At 38.4% G+C, this 17,026-nt stretch overlaps 1 protein-coding gene across 1 annotated transcript; it reads left to right on the forward strand.

The window, feature by feature from the left end:
• Positions 1-1,353: 1,353 nt before the first annotated feature.
• On the forward strand, positions 1,354-7,019 carry LYZ (lysozyme). The gene is made up of 4 exons (XM_002922180.4): positions 1,354-1,580; positions 2,937-3,101; positions 4,731-4,809; positions 5,814-7,019. The coding sequence occupies exons 1-4, from the start codon at positions 1,385-1,387 to the stop codon at positions 5,878-5,880; spliced, it is 507 nt and encodes a 168-aa protein (XP_002922226.2). The 5' UTR covers positions 1,354-1,384; the 3' UTR covers positions 5,881-7,019.
• Positions 7,020-17,026: the final 10,007 nt, after the last annotated feature.

Below are 17,026 nucleotides of genomic sequence, written 5' to 3' on the forward strand. Positions count from 1 at the left end.
ATCTGTAGAACTAAAGTGTCTCCTTTGTGGGAGATAGAACTTTCTTTACCACCTATGACAGTGGGGCTCTTTGCTTTCTTAAGCTATCTTTGGAGTGGCTCTGCATCTTGAGAGGGTCATATCGTTTGCGCTCTCTCCGTGTCCATGGTTAAGCCATAAAAGGCTTACTGATTTTAAGCCATAAAAAGGCTTATTGGTTTGGAGTCACAATTGAAGTAGATATACCTTTAAAGATTTGGACTTTGATATCTAAAACAAGAGAGATTAGCAAGAGAAAAGTAAGTTTAGGAACATGGATATCTTATATATATTTGAGAGAAACCCAGGGATGAGTAACTCAAAGAGGTAGCCAGAATTTGGGCTTACATACCATCTTAACCAAAGAACAATACATTTTTAGAAGAATGACAAGACAGAGGAAAAGAGTTTTAGGCTTCTAAGGGCAGCAAACTGTGGGAAGATAAATATTTAGTGGCCACTGGAAGATAATAGCTAGTCAGTAAAATTTGTTATGTGAGGTCCTGTGATGCTGTCTTGGGAGTGATAAGCATGTAGATTTGTCAGTGATTAACTCCCGTACAAACCTAGGTGGTTCTGTTTTCAGGTATATAGGGGGAGGGCAGGGAGATTTTTTGGATCTGCTTCTTCTCAGTTGCCTTCAGTTCAAAATAATCCTTGTGCCAAAGGGAAGATTTTCAGGTGGCATATTCTGCTACTGTTCTTTAGGTTTGATTATAAAATTCCCTTGCTTTAAAACGACCCCTTATGTTCTAAGATCAAAATGTGAGATAAGGCATTGTCAAAAAGTTAGAAACATTGTTCACATGAGGCTTATTTATAATAGTAAAACACTGATTTATAAGCAAAAAATGCATAATAGCAACAAAAAGTTTAGAGTGGGATATGGCTGAGCAATATGGTATCATGCTATATACCCATTAAAATGATAGATAACATGTTATGTGCTTTTGGGGAAAGAGTATAAAAAATAATTTTGAGTGAAAAAGATGAAGACAGCACAGTGAATGCAAAATCAAAAATTGGAGCTCTTTTTCTGTTGTGTAAAATGTTCACTCAGGGTTGTTTTTTTTTTTCTTTTCCTTCTTCTTCTTCTTTTCTTTGTAGTTGCTCAAATTCATAATAAAACAGGAGATAGTTCCTGGTTTGCAAACATTCCCACTTCCCAATTCTTCCTGAGCCAGTTCTTTAAACAATGCCGTTTCATCATTTTCCTGTAGGTTAATTCTTAGGACATCAGAATAGCTCTTTTCAAAAAAAAAAAAAAAAAGCTTTTAAAGTCAGTGAACCAATAAAGAGTTCCTGCTTTTCACATCTCTCAAAGTGCGGAACCCCCAAACCACTAGGAGAAGAAGGAAGTTAAAAGATGTTAAATACTGAGGACAACCCTCCCTGGTCAGCGCAGAGGTCTGGCTTCCCAGTCAACATGAAGGCTCTTCTTCTTCTGGGACTTCTCCTCCTTTCCATCACCGTCCAGGGCAAGGTCTTTGAAAGGTGTGAACTGGCCAGAACTCTGAAAAGACTTGGGCTGGCTGGCTTTAAAGGTGTCAGCCTGGCAAACTGTAAGTTAACTCTTCCTCATACTTCCAAATAATTAGCCAGGTGTGGGATAGATAGAGGATGAATAGTAATAAAGAGGCTTTGAATGAATGGACTTCTTTTGTTTCTTTTGAGGGTCTGTATACTTACAATGGTTGAAAATATCAACTTGTTTCTTTAGAATCAGATATGCCAGATGAAGAAATGAGGGCATGGGAGGGCAAAATTCTCTGCCATTCTAAGGAAGCCAGGACCATTGCGCTCTTCTGGTGCCGCTAAATTTGTCAGTTGCCTCAGACGCGGTGGCACATGTAGGCTGACTCAAAGGTCTAGCTGAGCATCTGGGATAGCTGTCACGTCCTTCGTACTTGACTCCAGGCATTTCCTGTTTGGAACTTGGTTTCAAGGATAATGAACCTAGAGCAATGAGTACTTTCTTCTGCCATGACATGAGATTTTTAACAGCAAAGTTTGAAAACCCTATGTTGAATTCTCAGTGCAGGGGCGGTAGCAACCTATTTCCCCGGTGACTGTTTATATAAGGATCCCTGAAATGCAGCTTGTAATAGTGTTTTATTATTCTTACTCAGTATTGTTTATTAACTGTTTTCACTTTCTTCCACGTAATTCAAGATATGGCCAAGTAAAAGTTACTTTATATTTTGGTTCTTTTTTGTCAATGTGATCACTGTATTTTGCAGGTTGAATTCAAACATTTCCTCCCAATAACTACTTTTGAATGAACGAGTGGATGGATGCATGAACTAGTCTTTCCTATTTATATCTCTTGTTTTTCCCTGATTTGATAACAAAATTCACCTTTAGGTAGCTTAAGAAAATTTATTTCTCCCAGAAAATTCTTATTTTTCCTAATAAAAAGCATTTTTCCATCAGTGTATGTATGTATCTGCTGTTAATTATAAAATCCACTCAACAACTCTGTTGATTTTTCCATTCTAGGTTAAACCTTGCCTGAGGGATGGGAGCAGGGGAAGGGTAATGGCAATGGAAGAAACAGCTATTTTAATGTTTTAAAAGTATGTTATCTAGTTCATTAGTATTACAAAATGATTTGCTAACAAAAGGATTCTCACTAAAATGTTAAAATATATTCGGGGGCGCCTGTCTGGCTCAGTCAGTGGAACATGCAACTCTTGATCTCAGGGTTGTAAGTTCAAGCCCCCTGTTGGGTGTAGAGATTACTTAAAAAAATAAAATCTTAAAAAAATATATATATATATATTTTTACAAGGAAAACACACCTTTATATTTATAAAGTAAGTCATTAATAAAATAGAATAGCAAAATGGAACTGATTATGGTATGCAAAATACGTCATGTGATGTTGATGTTTCTTACTAAGAATAAGTTTTTTTCAGGGGTGTGTTTGGCCAAATGGGAAAGTAGTTATAACACAAGGGCTACAAACTACAATCCCGGAAGCAGAAGCACCGATTATGGGATATTTCAGATCAATAGCCGCTACTGGTGTAATGATGGCAAAACGCCCAGAGCCGTGAACGCCTGTCGCATACCCTGCAGCGGTAAGACAAGATGATGTTTGAGTGATGACACAGGGCTCCTCTGGTCATACTTACACGAGAACAGAGGCTCAGTACAAATGAAAAAGTCTTGAAAGGTTCATCAGGGACCTAGAAAAACTCTATTTCAGTGCCTAGAAACTATGATCCTCCTCTTAATTCCCTAAGAAGTTAAAGAGCTGGTGATATCATAAAAAGTTCATTTTTTCTAATGTACACAAGTTTCTAAAATGATCTACTGATTTATCATAAATGGATGTATTGACGCTTTGTAGAAAACAATGCCATTTCTCTCACTTCCTTTGGGATGGTTTAGGGATAATTTGGTTCTGTGGCCCTTTTCTAAAAATTGTTTGTACTTTTTATTTTGTAATGCCCTAAACATAGAAAGTTAGAGACTTTTGTATAATAAATAGCCATATGCTTATGACATACTTTAACAGTTGTTAACACTTTGTCATTTTTACTTTTTTTTTTTCTGTGTATGGGTTTTTTTCTTTTTGCTGCATGATTTTAAAGTGAATTAGAAACATGGTGACTTTTCATTTCTCAACTCTTCAGTTTGCATCTTGGGAAAATACAGTACTGATATAATTATTGTTATACCTAACAAGTTAATTTGTGGATTTGTTTAATTGGGGTGAAACAAATATTCTATTGAACTTATAGAAAAAATAGAAACAACATGTGGAATCTTTAGTGTATAAAATACTGGAGAAGCATTGTAAAATTGATACTGTTAAATTTTTTAATGTTAAAATTCCTAATAGACAAGAGTAGTCTTAGAATACATTTTGTATCCAGATAATTTATTTTTAATTTATTTTTTAAAAATCTTGTATTATATAATAATATGTGGTCATTGAATAAAAATCCTTACTATCCAGTATGACCACTGGTAACTTTTGGTATATCTTCTTCCACAATATGTATCAATCATATATATGAATGTAAAGCTACATCACGCACAAATGTACCTACATACAGACATGTAAGCAACGTGCATGAAGAAAGATGAAGCTGTACTGTATATACTGCTTTGCAGCTTGCTCTTTATCCCACAAATTATTTTTATGTCAACAAATACAGATATGTATTATTTTTAAAGGATGGAAAGAACTCCACAAATAAATGTTCTGTAACTTATTGGTCCAACTCTTACTGGTAAGCACTTAGGTTGTTCAGCTTTTCCCCCTTTGTTAAATGCTATAAAATGTCCTGTGCGTACATCTTTGGGTACATTTTTTATTATTTCTTTAGGATAAATTTCCAGTAGTAGAACTGCTGATTTAAAAATTGTTAGTCCGTGTTTGGTTTTTTGTTTGTTTGGGTGTTTTGTTTTGTTTTGTTTTAACAGTGCCTAGTAAATAATAAAAAGAGAACCTTCTGTCACATTAGTTAACAACTCCAGAGTTTCCCATGACTTTGGTAAATGAGAAACAGAATGTTTTATTTCATGCCAAATCAGATGGAATGAAGAAAAATTTCCCCCCAACATGCACAGATAAATGGACTCTTGGAAAATAATCTTAATGTTCTGTCATCCTCCTAAGAGGATAAAGCTGACTAAACCTAAACTTAAAATGAAGTTTCTGTGGAAGTTGTTTTCATTCCTCACCACCTCTTTTTCAGCTTTGCTGACAGATGACATCACTCAAGCTGTAGCATGTGCAAAGAGGGTTGTCAGTGATCCAAATGGCATTCGTGCATGGTACGTTTAAGCATTAAGGTGGGGGGGGGTGACTGGGTGGCTCAGTTGGTTGAGCGTCCGACTCTTGATTTCTCTCGGGTCATGATCTTGGGGTCCTAGGATCGAGCCCTGTATTGGGCTCTGCACTGGGCATGGAGCCTGCTTAAGATTCTCTCTCTCGGGGCGCCTGGGTGGCACAGCGGTTAAGCGTCTGCCTTCGGCTCAGGGTGATCCCGGTGTTATGGGATCGAGCCCCACATCAGGCTGTTCTGCTGTGAGCCTGCTTCTTCCTCTCCCACTCCCCCTGCTTGTGTTCCCTCTCTCGCTGGCTGTGTCTATCTCTGTCAAATAAATAAATAAAATCTTNAAAATCTTTAAAAAAAAAAAAAAAAAAAAGATTCTTCTCTCTCCCTCTGCCCTTCCTCTCCCCCCACCCCTCTCTCTCTTTCAAAAGATTAAATAAATAAATAAATAAATAAATAAATAAATAAACAAATAAAAGGGGACAGCTATTTTGCCCTAGTGTTAAGAAAGAAGTGAGAGATTTTTGAAGACCAAAGTATGCTACTGAGAACTGAACGCTGCAGCTTTAGACTTACCCTAAACAATGAGTTTCGTAGAAACAACCTGGTTCATCTGATTTAGAATCTTACTCTTTTCCCCTTCAATTTATTTTAGAGGATTTCTAGAGTTTTTAAGATTTTCAACATACTACCAGTTCCTTGTCTTATCTTGAAATTGCTTTTGAAGTTAAGTAAATGTGGAAAACACTGTGTAGTTGCTATTGTAGAATGCATAGATCAACGTTCATGTTCTGTGTCCTGTGCTGTAGTGTGGGTTCTGGGGGGAAGTGACATGCTTGGTGTACATATCTCCATTTAATAAATAGCAATACCTGAATCTATCTGGAGCGTGTCATCCATTTACCAGTAAAACATTCTGTTCTCTCAGAGGATGTGAAGTGTGTCTATTACAATGAAGTTATGTTTTAACCTTATCAGTGTTTATTTCACTTTTCTCTACAGGGTGGCATGGAGAGCACACTGTGAAAACCGAGATGTCTCTCAATATGTTCGGAATTGTGGAGTGTAACTGGAGTTGTCTTTCTGCAGCTCATTTTATCTATTTTTCATATTAAGGGAGCAGTAGTTGAGTGAAAGGTCACACGACCATTCTTTCAAACGATAACACTTTCACAGAAGCAGGAACAAAATATGGTCTTTCTTCTAAAAGGCTTCATGTTTACGAATGTATCTATTATTTGATAGCCTGTAACATTTTTCAATTTGCTAACAGAAATAATGCTGGTGAAAACGTATCTAAAATCTTGCCTATATGGAGCGCCTGGGTAGCGCAGTCGTTAGGCGTCTGCCTTCGGCTCAGGGTGTGATCCCGGCGTTATGGGATTGAGCCCCACATCAGGCTCCTCCGCTGGAAGCCTGCTTCTTCCTCTCCCACTCCCCCTGCTTGTGTTCCCTATCTGGCTGGCTGTCTCTCTGTCAAATAAATAAATTAAATCTTTAAAAAAATAAATAAAATAAAGTCTTGCCTATCAAATACATCTCCAGGATATTCAGTTCTTAAAGAAATAACCTCAACTTAATCTTTAGTACTCCCCAATAGTTTATAAAAATGTAACAAAAGATTATCTTAAAAACAAACTGATCTTAGGCAAAATCCTAGCTGAATAGTCATCTGTTCAGTCATCTCCAAAAACAGTAAAAAAAGAAAAAAATAGAAAACCCCAAAAAACAGAAAACAACAAAAACACAAAACAAACCAAAAAAAACCACAAAACAAACAAAAACCACTCTCTGTTGGGCAATATAAATTTTAAAAAGGAGCAGAATGCCAAATGGCTAAAAATGAAGACAGCCCAAATTAAGAATTTTGCTTTTCTAAAGTGTGACCTTTGTTTAAGTATTTTCTCAGAAATGTTGCTTTCATACTGCTTTAAAAATAAATTGACAGTTTATATGTCAATCTATTTTGGCACTTAAAAGAACCCTTCTATGCATCTTTCTGATCATGAAAGAGTATAAAGAAGGATTAGATAAGCTGTTGCTGTTCTGCTGTTCTTTGATTTTACTAACTTACATTCATGCATTATAACTAAATCTTGAGGCAAATGACTTTGCAAGTGTTGAAATAATTGCTGATTAACCACAGGTGTGAAATTATGCATGTTATAAAAATAATACAAATATTATCATTAAAGGCTTTGCAACTCATAACTTGTCTTTCTTTGTTTAAATCCAGCTAGTGTCTATGAAGAAAAAAAATATGTGTATGTGAAAAAGAATTATTCAGTTTGCTAATAGAAATAATGTGGGTGAAAACTTATCTGAAGCCTTACCTATCGAATACATCTCTGGTATAAGATATATCCTATATCTTTACCTGTACCAAACAGCTGGATATTGCTGGGAAAAAATCCACAAGCATTCTGACAGATCTCACTTTGATAACCACAGATCTTAATGGGCCCTCAGTCTGCATGGCCATCTGAGTCACTTCTCTGCACTCCTTCTGTGTTGGGGTGCCCACTCCCCAAAATGACATTACTATTTTACTTCTCTTCCTCTCTCTTCAAAGCCCCATCCAACCACTCACCTTCCACCATCTCTGTTCTTAATAGATGACCTGACCTCACATTACACTGAGAAAACAGAAGCAAGCTCATATGAAATTCTCCCTCCTTGCCACTGTAACAGAGGTCACACCTTCCCGTGGGCACATCCTGTCTTCCTCCACTCTGGCCAATGTCAGAGTCTCCACATGCAATCTCTGATGGCATCCCTCTCACCACTCCAAGTTAGCAGAGTGTTTCCTGCATCCTGAGTTTCTCTCTCTTTGCTGGATATCCCCTGCCATTGTACAAAATGTTCTGGTAACCTTGCATCTTACAAAGAACCTCCATTACCCCCACACGAGCGTCGAACTACATCACTCTGACTTCTGGGATGAGAGTTCTATACACACTGACTCCATGACCTCACCTCTTGTTTTCCTTTCAAACCTTCTAAACCTGGCTGCTGTCCTCAGTCAGCTGAAACTTCTCCTTCAGGATCCTCCTGAGACTCCTTGGGGCCAATTCTAGTGATCTCTGTTCATCTCCCTTCATCTTTCAGCGGCACTTGACTGAGTGAACCACTTCATACTTCTAGAAAACTTTTTCTCCCTCAGCTTCTCCTTGATCACATCCCACCTCACAGATTGCCCCTTCTTAGTCCTTGCCTGGCCTTTCCTCTGCTGTTTAGTTTCTGACTGAGGGTGTGCCCAGAACTCAAGCCTGTAGCTATTTGATAGACTACATATTTTACTTATTTGTCTCTTCTTGCTGAAATATAACTTCTAAAATAACAGATTTTTCCCACTTTTTAAAGACATTGAAATAACTCAATTTCCCCAGAATTTACAAGTACAGTACAAAGACCTTAATTTTTCTAAACAGTTTGAGAGTAAATTGTTGCCCATTTGGCCATGAATCCTTCAGTGTGTGATTCCTACATAATCTCAAAACATCACCCAAATCTGGAAGTTAACATCGATACATTATTACCAACTAATCTTTAGATCCCATTCAATTTCATCAATTGTCCTCATAAATTCTTCACAATAGAAAGATCTAATTTGGAATTATGTGTTGTATTTGGTTGCCTTTTTTTTTTTTTAAGTTTTCTTCAGTCTAGATCATTTCTTCAATTTTTTTCCTTGACTTTCACAACTTTAACAATTTTGAAGGCCACAGACCAGTTATGTTGCAACATGTCTTAAAATTATTTTGATGTTCTCTCAATTAGGTTAGGTTGTGCATCTTTGGCAGAAGTACACAGAAATGATGCTGTGCTGTTCCCATTGTATCTTCTCGGGTGGCATGCGGTTTTGATATGTTCTGTTACTGATGATGTTTACTTTGGTAATTCGATTAAGTGACCTCCATTGTGAACTATTTGGGAAGGGGTAAGGTACTTTGAGACTGTTCCTTATCAAATTTTCAATTCATGCATTTATTTATTATATCAATATGGACCCATGGCTTCCTATTTTATTCAAATATAGTGCATTACAATCCATTACTATAATTTCTTTTGATGTTCACAGTGTCCGTAATTTGGCTAGTACAGCGTCTCTGCAAGCTAGCTTCTGTGTCATTTTGACACGTCCCCATCTTTCTTGAGCACTTTCTTGTTTTCTGGCACAGATATGCTAAGACTCACCTTGTTCTTTCCCTGCTCCTGGAATGGGCCATTTCTCCAAAAAGCACTGATTCCTCATAGTGGACCATGGTATTTGTTTATTTTTAAAGATTTATTTATTTTAGAAAGAGAGAGCAAGAGCAAGTGTGCAGGAGGGGCAGAGGGAGAGGGAGAAAATCTCCAGCAGACTCCCCACCGAGCGTGAAGCCCAATGTGGGGCTCAATCTCATGACGCTGATCATGGCCTGAGCTGAAATCAAGAGTCCAGTGCTCAACCCGACAGAGCCACCCAGGTGGCCCTGGCAATGGTATTTGAAAAACAAGATTGAGGCACTAGAGTGCCGTTGTTTCCAGGCCCCACCAGTGGTCAGAACTAGAAGATATATGTATTTACACAATATTGATCACTATATCTATTTATATTGAATTCATATCAGTATCTCCAATTCCAGTCCCACACCACAGGGTTCATTCTAGTTTTCTCTTTTTCCATGTTGTTAACTCCTTCTCTGATAGTAAGAAACCTGCTATCCATTGCCCTTAATAGCTTTATAAAGTATCCTTAGTACATGTATGTATTTGATCAATTTGTCTATATGTAACCAATCTCCCAACACTGCCACACCATGGAGTAGACCCTCTCCACTCAGGCTCTTATATCCTTCATTGGCTACCCCTTCCTCCACATCTGCACCCTCTTAACTGTGTTACATCTCTGACACATCATACTGGGTCACTGTTCTGATAGGAAGGAGGGCAGAGTTTTTTACTCTTGTTTACACCTATATTCCAAAGAGCTGAAACAATGCCTGGAAGATGACATGTGCTCAATAAACAGTTGATCAAATGAATCTCTTTCTGATTATTTAGTATATTCCTCCATGTTGACCATTCTAGGATTTTTCTTACTCTTTAGGACCACATGATTGCAGTGTAACAGCTTCTGGGATTCCAAGGGTCAGGTCTCAAGACTATGTGACTGTAATGCATAGACCAGCCATGGGAGAGCAGCAGAGGTCCCCAACACAGGTGCAGCCTCAGGCTTCAAGATTCTGGAACCATTCTAATATGATTAAACCCAGAAAAAATATGGGTTTATTCGTATCAGGTCACCCAAAGGTGTATAAAGAATGGGTCAAGGTAGGGGAGAGAGACTTGATGAGTGACAGCTCAGATGCAGAGATGGCATATATCCAGAAAGCACCAGGATAGCTCAACGACACAGGCTGACTGAAGAAACAACCAGAGATTAGCAAAAGTTGGCTGAAGAGGGAAAGCAATGTTTGTTGGAGATTTTGCTTAATGTTTTTGATAACTGTCATTTCTTATTTATACCTGTTATTTTCATATGGTCAAGTTCCCAAACTAAATTTCTATTCTTATTTGGGAATGGAATAAAAATCAAACTCAATTTGTATGTTACTTAGTTTTACCCCAGGGTATTATTTGAAATGCAAAGTAATATTCCAGTTGATAACTTAGCTCTTTATGTGGGATTAATTATAGCTAAGCCCTGAACACATTTCTTGCACTTCTATTTAGTGGACTTATTTTTTTAAAGATTTGTTTATTTATTTTAGAAAGAGAGAGAGAACAAGCAGGAGAGGCAGAGGGAGAGGGAGAGAGATTCTCAAGCAGACTCCCCACCAAATGCGGAGCCTGACTTGGGGCTCGATGTGGTGCTTGATCTCACAACCCTGAGATCCTGACACCAGCCGAAACCAAAAGTCAGGCTTCCAACTGACTGCGCCACCCAGGCGCCCATAGTGGACTCATTTAAAAAATATTTACTTAGAAGTTGTGAAAGGGAATTAATAAAAATTATAATGAGGAGTGACTAATGTCATTCATAGATACAATGTTTTCCAATTAAATGCATGTCTATTATGCAATTATATTTTTAAATCATTTTTAATTTTAATAAGGTTATAAATTCTCAACGTTTACAGAGTCTGATAGTTCCACAAAATTTATGAAAGATGTACGTCCTCATTTCTCCCCTGTCACATGCAACTGCTTTCTACTCTTTTAGTTTAATGTTTTTCATATTTACCTCCATGCTTTTAAGTATTGGGCAAATATGTTTTCTTGATTTCTCCATCATCCTGGGTTATTAGGATATTGACTTTCCATTATAGAAGTTAAGGATTAGGCTCTATTTCCTCCTCCTCAATCTCCATCACACACGGCACCCTTCCCCAGTGCCCATCCTTCCAATGTAATTATATATTTTTTGTTAGACCAATACTCAGTATTTACATAACCATAAATAAAATTATTTTCTTCTCTAATGGAAGATTGTATTTTCCCTAGAACTAATAACTGCTTGACTCTTAAATTTGCTTAGTTTTCTGTGTATCTCGTTGGTTTACCTCCCAAACTCTAGGTCTAATGTTTAAACATTAAGTATTGAGTACTTAAATCTCTCAAGGCTTCAGATGCAGCTAGGATTTTGTCAATTTCATCCTTTTTTAAAAAGCTTATTTATTTATTTAAGCTTATTTATTTATTTATTTATTTTTTTTTTTTTTAAAGATTTTATTTATTTGACAGAGATAGAGACAGCCAGCGAGAGAGAACACAAGCAGGGGGAGTGGGAGAGGAAGAAGCAGGCCCATAGCAGAGGAGCCTGATGTGGGGCTCGATCCCATAATGCCGGGATCACGCCCTGAGCTGAAGGCAGACGCTTAACCGCTGTGCCACCCAGGCGCCCCTAAGCTTATTTATTTATTTAAGCAATCTCTACACCCAATGTGGGGCTTGAACTCATGATCCTGAGCTCAAGAGTCAGATACTCTTCTGGCTGAGCAAGCCAGGTGCCCCAATTTCATCTTTTTAAAGCAATAATTCCCAAAGATTTCCCACCAGATCTAATTGGGACGGGTTTCTGTCTGCGCCTAAAACATTCCTATCATCCTGGGCTTGCTCTTTCAGCATCATCTTGGGATTCTCTTATCTCCATATTTGAGATTTATTGCATTTTCTGTATTTCATAATTGCCTCCTCCTTGATTTATTCCCTCATTCTAGTGGGTCATATCTCCAGAATCTTCCTGAGAAAGGGTACATGAGAGGTACTTTTTTTGAGACTTAGCCTGTCTGAAATTGTCTTTGTTCTATTTACACACTTGGTTGGTAGTTGGCTGGGCATGGAATATTAAGCCAGAATTAATTCTCTTCAGAATTTTGAAGGTGGTCTACTGAAATGGGACTACCTAGGGAACTGAATCTAAGGAAATCCATTACTCCCTTAGATTACGGTGTTGCTACTGAGCAATCTGAAGCCATTCTGAATTTATAACCTGGAAGTACATATGATCTCCTCTTTATCTCCAGTGTTGTGGAAGTTCGAAATGATGTGCCTTGATGCGGATCTGTTTTCATCTTTGTTCTGGGTGTTTGGTAGGATCTTTCAGCTTAGAACCTCATAACCTTAAGTACAAGAAAATTTTCTTGAATCATTTATCGACTATTTCCTTCCTTCCATTTTCTTCATTCTCTTTGGAATTCCTAGACTGGTCATCTGATGTAGTTGCAGAATGGATTGTGTCCCTCTAAAATTCGTATGTTGAAACCCTAACCTCCAATGTGACAGTATATGAAGATAAAGCCTTTGAAGAGGTAATTAAGGTAATTAAATGAGGTCATAAGGGTGGGGCCCCAATCCAATAGGACTTTATAAGAAGAGGAGGAGACACCAATGATGTGTATGCACAGATAAAAGGCCATATGAGGACACAGCGAGAAGGTCATCATCTGCAAGATGAGGAGAAAGGCCTCAGGAGAAACCACATCTGATAACAACTTGATCTTAGATTTCTAGCTTCCACATCTGTGAGAACATAAATTTCTAGTGTTTAAGTCCCCCAGCCTGTGGTATTGTGTTACGGCAGCCCTAGCAAACTAATACAGATGTTCTTATGTTTTCTTTCCTATTTTCCATTTCTTTGTTTTTTGTTCTATTTTCTGGGAGATTTCTTTGATTTTAACATCTGACCTTTTTAAAAAAAATTTTATTATTTATTTTTGAGAGAGAGAGAGATTGAACACGAGCAGGGGGTGGGGGAGGGGCAGAAGGAGAAGCAGACCCCCCCTGAGCAGGGAACCCAAATCCAGACTCAATCCCAAAACCCCAGGATCATGACCTGAGCCAAAGGCAGATGCTTAACCCACTGAGCCACCCAGGTGCCCCTACCGTCTGGCCTTTTAATTGATTTTATTTTTCATTTCTACTATCATATTTTACATTTCCAACAGCTCTCTTTTGTTCTCTAAATGTTTTGTGTCATGTTTACTATTTTTTATTTTATCTGAATATAGTAATGATAATAGTTTTGTTTGTTTTTACTTTACTTCCCTATGTTTCCTCTAATCTACCATTTTGTTTATTTTGAATTGTATCTTTCATATTAGAGGCATTTCTCAGTTATTTGGTAATCCTTGGTTATCTACTTAAATTTAGGAGTGGAAGACCTAAAGTTTAATTTGGAGTTTTAAGGGCCTATGTGGATTTGACCATGTGTACTTTGCTGAAGGATGATCAAGCTGGGTTGAGTCAGTTTCATCGGGGATCCTTAGATCTCTTCTCATCGGACTGGTCAGATTCCCCAGAGAAAGTTCTTCCTATTGCCTGCTAGGAAACAAAAGCCTGGGTGCCTGGGTGGCTCAGTCGTTCAACGTCTGCCTTCAGCTCAGGTCATGATCCCAGGGTCCTGGGATCGAGCCCCACACAGGACTCCCTCTCCCACTCCCCCTGCTTGTGTTCCCTCTCTTGCTGTGTCTCTCTCTGTCAAATAAATAAAATCTTAAAAAAAAAAAAGAAAGAAAAAGAGAAAAAGAAAACAAAGGCTTTGTTGCCAACATTTTAAAAGTTAAGTAAGGGACAGATGTCTTAGCACCTGGCGAGCATGTTTTGTTAATCTACCTATTTTCTGTATGGTATTCCTCCTTCAACTCTATCTAGTGTTCTCCAAAACAAAGATCATGTTTTTCCTTTTTTTTGTTTAAAGATTTTATTTATTAACTTGACAGAGAGAGACAGCCAGCGAGAGAGGGAACACAAGCAGGGGGAGTAGGAGAGGAAGAAGCAGGATCCTAGCGGAGGAGCCTGATGTGGGGCTCGATCCCATAACGCCGGGATCACGCTCTGAGCCGAAGGCAGACGCTTAATGACTGCGCCACCCAGGCACCCCATGTTTTTCCTCTTTTATTCCTTGGTGGTAAATAACAGGTAATTGCTTGATTATATTAATATTTCTTTTTTAAGATTTATTTATTTATTTTAGAGAGGGAGAGAGAGAGAGAGAGAGCACGAGTGGGAGGGAGAGAGGGAGAGAGAATCTCCTTTCAAGCAGACTCCATGCTGAGCATGGAGCCCCAAGTGGGGCTTGACCTTAATACCTTGAGATTATGACCTGAGCCAACACTAAGAGCCTGAGGCTTGACCAACTGTGCCACCCAGGAAACAGACTCTCAACCAGTCTTTGTTAGCTTCTTTCTTCCATCTCCTTCACCGTATGTCCAGAGATTCCCCACAAACACAAATTCTTGAGACTTGGTCGGGGGGCTATTAGCTCTCAGGACTGCTCTATACCACCATTTGTATTCCAGATGTCAAATTTTGTTTTGCCTTCCCTCCCATTCTTCTTTTTTTCTTTTATCCCCCCATTTTCTTTTCTTTCTTTTTTTTTTTTTTAAGATTTTATTTTTATTTATTCAACAGAGATAGAGACAGCCAGCGAGAGAGGGAACACAAGCAGGGGGAGTGGGAGAGGAAGAAGCAGGCTCATAGCAGAAGAGCCTGATGTGGGGCTCGATCCCATAACGCCGGGATCACGCCCTGAGCTGAAGGCAGAGGCTTAACCGCTGTGCCACCCAGGCGCCCCGTCCCATTTTCTTTTCCTTAAAGGTGTGTGCCTTTTTGAAAATCTCTTTACTTGCTTTAAAGGAGTTTTGGGAGGAGGCAAAAGATATGTATTCAATCCATTATCTTTCCACAAAAGTTCCCAATATGTTTTATGTATTTGCTTAATTTTATTTTATTAAATGTTATTTTACTTCAAAAATACTTAGAGTAAGATTTTAAGCAAAGAATAAAAAATCTCTGAGAAACAGGAGAAAAGCAGAAAGAGGAAATCTGTAGAAATAATTGTAAAGAGCAAATTTGGGTTCCAGAGATCACATTCTGAAAGCTGTAATGTGAAAAAGGTGAAATTCGGGCGAGGGTACAGGGGACAAAAAAAAAAAAAAAACCCGTGTTGTGATGTGAAGGATTTTGTAGGACAGTGTGCTTTAACAGGTCCCACTGGTTTCAACTACCTTTGGAAAAATAGCCTCAAGTCTTCTTGAGTTCTCCATTTTTCATTTATTTACTATTCAACAAACATTGATTATTGGGCACAAGAAATGTTCACTAGGGCCTAAGAATTCTAAGGTGAATAAGATACGGTTATTGCCTTATGGAATTCACAAATAATTAATATAGAACATGGTAAGTGTTACAATCCCTTAGGCACTATGGGAATATAAAGAAAAGCATGACTAAGCACCTGGAAATCAGCTGCTGGAAAAACAACAGAAAAACCTAGAGAATGGGCATCACAAAAGGAAGTAGTGGATAGCAGCGTCAAATCCTACCAGGAAGTCAAATGAGTTAGGGGAAAGCGGTTAATGTATTTACTAATAGAGAAGTCAATAACTCTGGTCAGACAGGTTTCAGTGAGGATTAAATTCAGAATGTGATGGACTGAGGAGTATATGGTAACAAACAGGAAATACTGAGAGCCTTTTCAAGGTCGACTTTTAAGGATAATACAAAAATAGAGATATGCAGGATTAAAAATGGTTGGTCGGTTTTTTAATAAGAAAGTTTTTTTCAAGTTTTTATTTAAATTCCAGCTAGTTAACATACAGTGTAACATTAGTTTCAGGTGTAGAATTTAGTGATTCATCATACATACACATATCATACATACATCATACATACAATAACCAGTGCTCACCACAAGTGCTCTAATACCCATCAACTCTTTAACCCAACCGCTGCCCACCACCCCTCCAGTAACCTTCAGTTTTTTCTCTAGTTAAGACTCTGTTTCCTGGTTTGCCTCTTCCCGCCCCCCCATGCTCATCTGTTTTGTTTCTTAAATTCCACCTATGAGTGAAATCAAAGTATTTGTCTTTCTCTGACTGACTTATTTCACTTAGCATAATACTCTCTAGCTCCATCCAAGTCATGGCAAACAGCAAGATTTCATTCTTTTTATGGCTGAGTAATATTCCATTGTGTGTGTATGTACATATATGCCTTTTTTTTTTTAAGATTTATTTATTTGAGAGAGAGAGGGAGCGACAGTGAGTGTGTGTGGCCAAGTGAAAGGAAGAGCACAGGGAGAGGGAGAATGAGAATCCTGAAGCAAACTCCCTGCTGAGCATGGAGCCCATAGACGGGTTTGATCCAAGGACACTGAGATCATGACCTGGGCTGAAATCAAGAGTTGGAGGCTTAACCCAGGCACCCTTATACCACATCTTCTTTATCCATTTATCCAGTTGATGGACATTTGGGCTCTTTCCATAATTTGGCTATTATTGATAATGCTGCTATACACATCATGGTGCATGTATCTCTTCAAAACCGTATTTTTGGGGCGCCTGGGTGGCTCAGTCGTTAAGCGTCTGCCTTCGGCTCAGGGTGTGATCCTGGCGTTCTGGGATCGAGCCCCAAGTCAGGCTCTTCCACTTGGGAGCCTGCTTCTTCCTCTCCCACTCCCCCTGCTTGTGTTCCCTCTCTCGCTGGCTGTCTCTCTCTCTGTTGAATTAATAAATGAAATCTTAAAAAAAAAAAAACACACCATATTTTTGTATCCTTTGGGTAATACCCAGTGGTGCAATTGCTAGATCTAGGGTAGTTCTATTTTTAACTTTTAGAGGAATGTCCATACTGTTTTTTTTTTTTAAAGATTTATTTATTTTAGAGGGGGAAGGAGAAGGAGAGAGAGAGAATCTCAGTCAGACTCCCAGCTGAGTATGGAGCCCAAA

The sequence above is a fragment of the Ailuropoda melanoleuca genome, chromosome 15 (assembly GCF_002007445.2).
Source record: "Ailuropoda melanoleuca isolate Jingjing chromosome 15, ASM200744v2, whole genome shotgun sequence".
Lineage (NCBI taxonomy): Eukaryota > Metazoa > Chordata > Mammalia > Carnivora > Ursidae > Ailuropoda > Ailuropoda melanoleuca.

Bases quoted from the DNA above. Each gene is read 5' to 3' on its own strand.
- LYZ (XM_002922180.4), top strand. From the start codon at position 1,385: ATGTTAAATACTGAGGACAACCCTCCCTGGTCAGCGCAGAGGTCTGGC. The intron at 1,581-2,936 runs GTAAGTTAACTC...AGTTTTTTTCAG, and splicing joins AGGTGTCAGCCTGGCAAACT to GGGTGTGTTTGGCCAAATGG. The intron at 4,810-5,813 runs GTACGTTTAAGC...TTTTCTCTACAG, and splicing joins CCAAATGGCATTCGTGCATG to GGTGGCATGGAGAGCACACT.